The sequence below is a fragment of the Mandrillus leucophaeus genome, unplaced genomic scaffold (genome assembly GCF_000951045.1).
Source record: "Mandrillus leucophaeus isolate KB7577 unplaced genomic scaffold, Mleu.le_1.0 Scaffold387, whole genome shotgun sequence".
NCBI classification, from domain to species: Eukaryota; Metazoa; Chordata; class Mammalia; order Primates; family Cercopithecidae; genus Mandrillus; species Mandrillus leucophaeus.
In genome coordinates, this window is record NW_012104109.1 from 2,718,473 (window position 1) to 2,720,032 (window position 1,560).

Genomic DNA, 1,560 nt, shown 5'->3' on the forward strand with positions numbered 1-1,560 from the left:
AAAAAAAAATGCTGTCACCTAAAAGTTCACTTTGATATATCTTATACCTTCTTACACTAGAGAAGAAGGGAGAAGTTCGACTTAAAAAATGCATTGTCCACCTAGATGACGTCAATGCATATAGACATTTGAACTGCTTTTCACATCAGCCCTAAGAAATTTGGGGGCAACACAAAGATCTGGGCATTTGTCACAGGATCCAGCTACAACTAGACCCGGTCGTTGTCAATCTATGATGATAGGCACCTCGGGATCTCTAGAATAAAATTTGGTCCCCAAGTTCTTGTGGGCTCACCCTCGGCAGTCAGCCCTACGGCGGGGCGGGAGCGGCCCCACCCTAGCTCCAGGCGATACTTACAAATTTGGGGCGCTTCTCCCCAGGCTCCTCGGGGCCACCGGGCGGCGGAGGGCGTTGGGGGCCCTTCCTGCCCGGCATCTTGCTTTCCCGGCAGCCGCGGAGTGAGGCTGAGGAAGGGTAGGGAGTCCCAGCGGCTGAGCCTTGGGTAGGGTGGTGAAGGCGCGGCCGGTGCCGTTCCATCTTTCCCCGCAGCTCTGGGGACCGGAAAGAAGGTGGCCACTCAGCAAGCTGCAAGTGGGGAGCTGAGGGATCGGCAACGGGTTTGTCTCCCGGGGTCCGTCACCCAGTCAGCACAGCCTAGCCCAACCGCTGAAGTCGGGGCCGCAGCCAACACATCTGAAAACTCCCGCCACCCGTGTTAGCCCGGACTGGCCAATCCCGCGCCGCCGGATCAATGACACGCTGAGGTACCGCCCCTTCCGGGCGTCGCGAAACATGATTGGCCATGCCGCCTGTCAATGCCGCCACTCAACCCTTCTGGCGGTTCAGGCCGCTCACCTTAAGGGCATAGAGTGGCGTCAGATTTGGAGAAAGGCCGGGGACCGTGGAGGAAGTCATCGGCCTGGATTTCTTTGGATTTGGAAATAGGGTTCCAGCAGAACTGGAAGGCGGGCGAGACAGGCCCTGCGCCACCATTTGAGGAGCGCTGGAATATAAAACCATCTGCTAGCCCTCTCCTTGCACGTCTGGGGCTGGAAAAAGTAGTTCTGGGACTGGGTACGGTGCTGGAAGGGGTACTAGGCAGGACAAAACGACGGGGCCCACGACGCTCCAAAAGGAAGCCTTCTGGACATATTTCCTGCCTAAGTGCTCGCTCTGAGGTGGCAGAGGGGTCCACCCAAAATCAGACAGAGCTAGGCTAAGCTGAGCCCTTCAGGAGCTCACAGTCTCATCTGGTTCGCAAACCCTAACACAATTAACCAAGGAATGTAAATGTCTATAGCAGTTGTTTTAGAAGTTCCTTGAGAGCAAAAAGGGGAGTTATTAAATCTGAAGGAGTGGATCTGGAAAGGTAAAAGGAAGGCTGCATAGGTTATCACTGGGCAGGAAACAGTGGTGGGGCATTCATTTAAAAAAGGCATTCCATTCCAGGCAGGAGCAAGGCCAAGAGAGCATAGAGGTGAAGAAACTTTAAAGTCACATAACAAAGGGCCTTGAACTGAAACCATGCAAAAGAGTTTGTTGTGTAAACCCCAGGTCAA

At 54.2% G+C, this 1,560-nt stretch overlaps 1 protein-coding gene across 4 annotated transcripts in view; it reads right to left on the reverse strand.

Moving 5' to 3' along the window:
* Nucleotides 1-754, reverse strand: part of DIAPH3 (diaphanous-related formin 3) — a 519,652-nt gene extending 518,898 nt beyond the window's left edge. For 3 of the 4 annotated variants that reach the window (XM_011990885.1, XM_011990884.1, XM_011990883.1), the window contains exon 1: nucleotides 359-752. In XM_011990885.1, the coding sequence (XP_011846275.1) occupies nucleotides 359-538 (180 nt within the window). In that variant the 5' untranslated portion in view covers nucleotides 539-752. Of the gene's footprint in view, nucleotides 1-358 lie in introns of all 4 variants that reach the window. The other variant, XM_011990882.1, reaches the window with a different exon arrangement.
* Nucleotides 755-1,560: the final 806 nt, after the last annotated feature.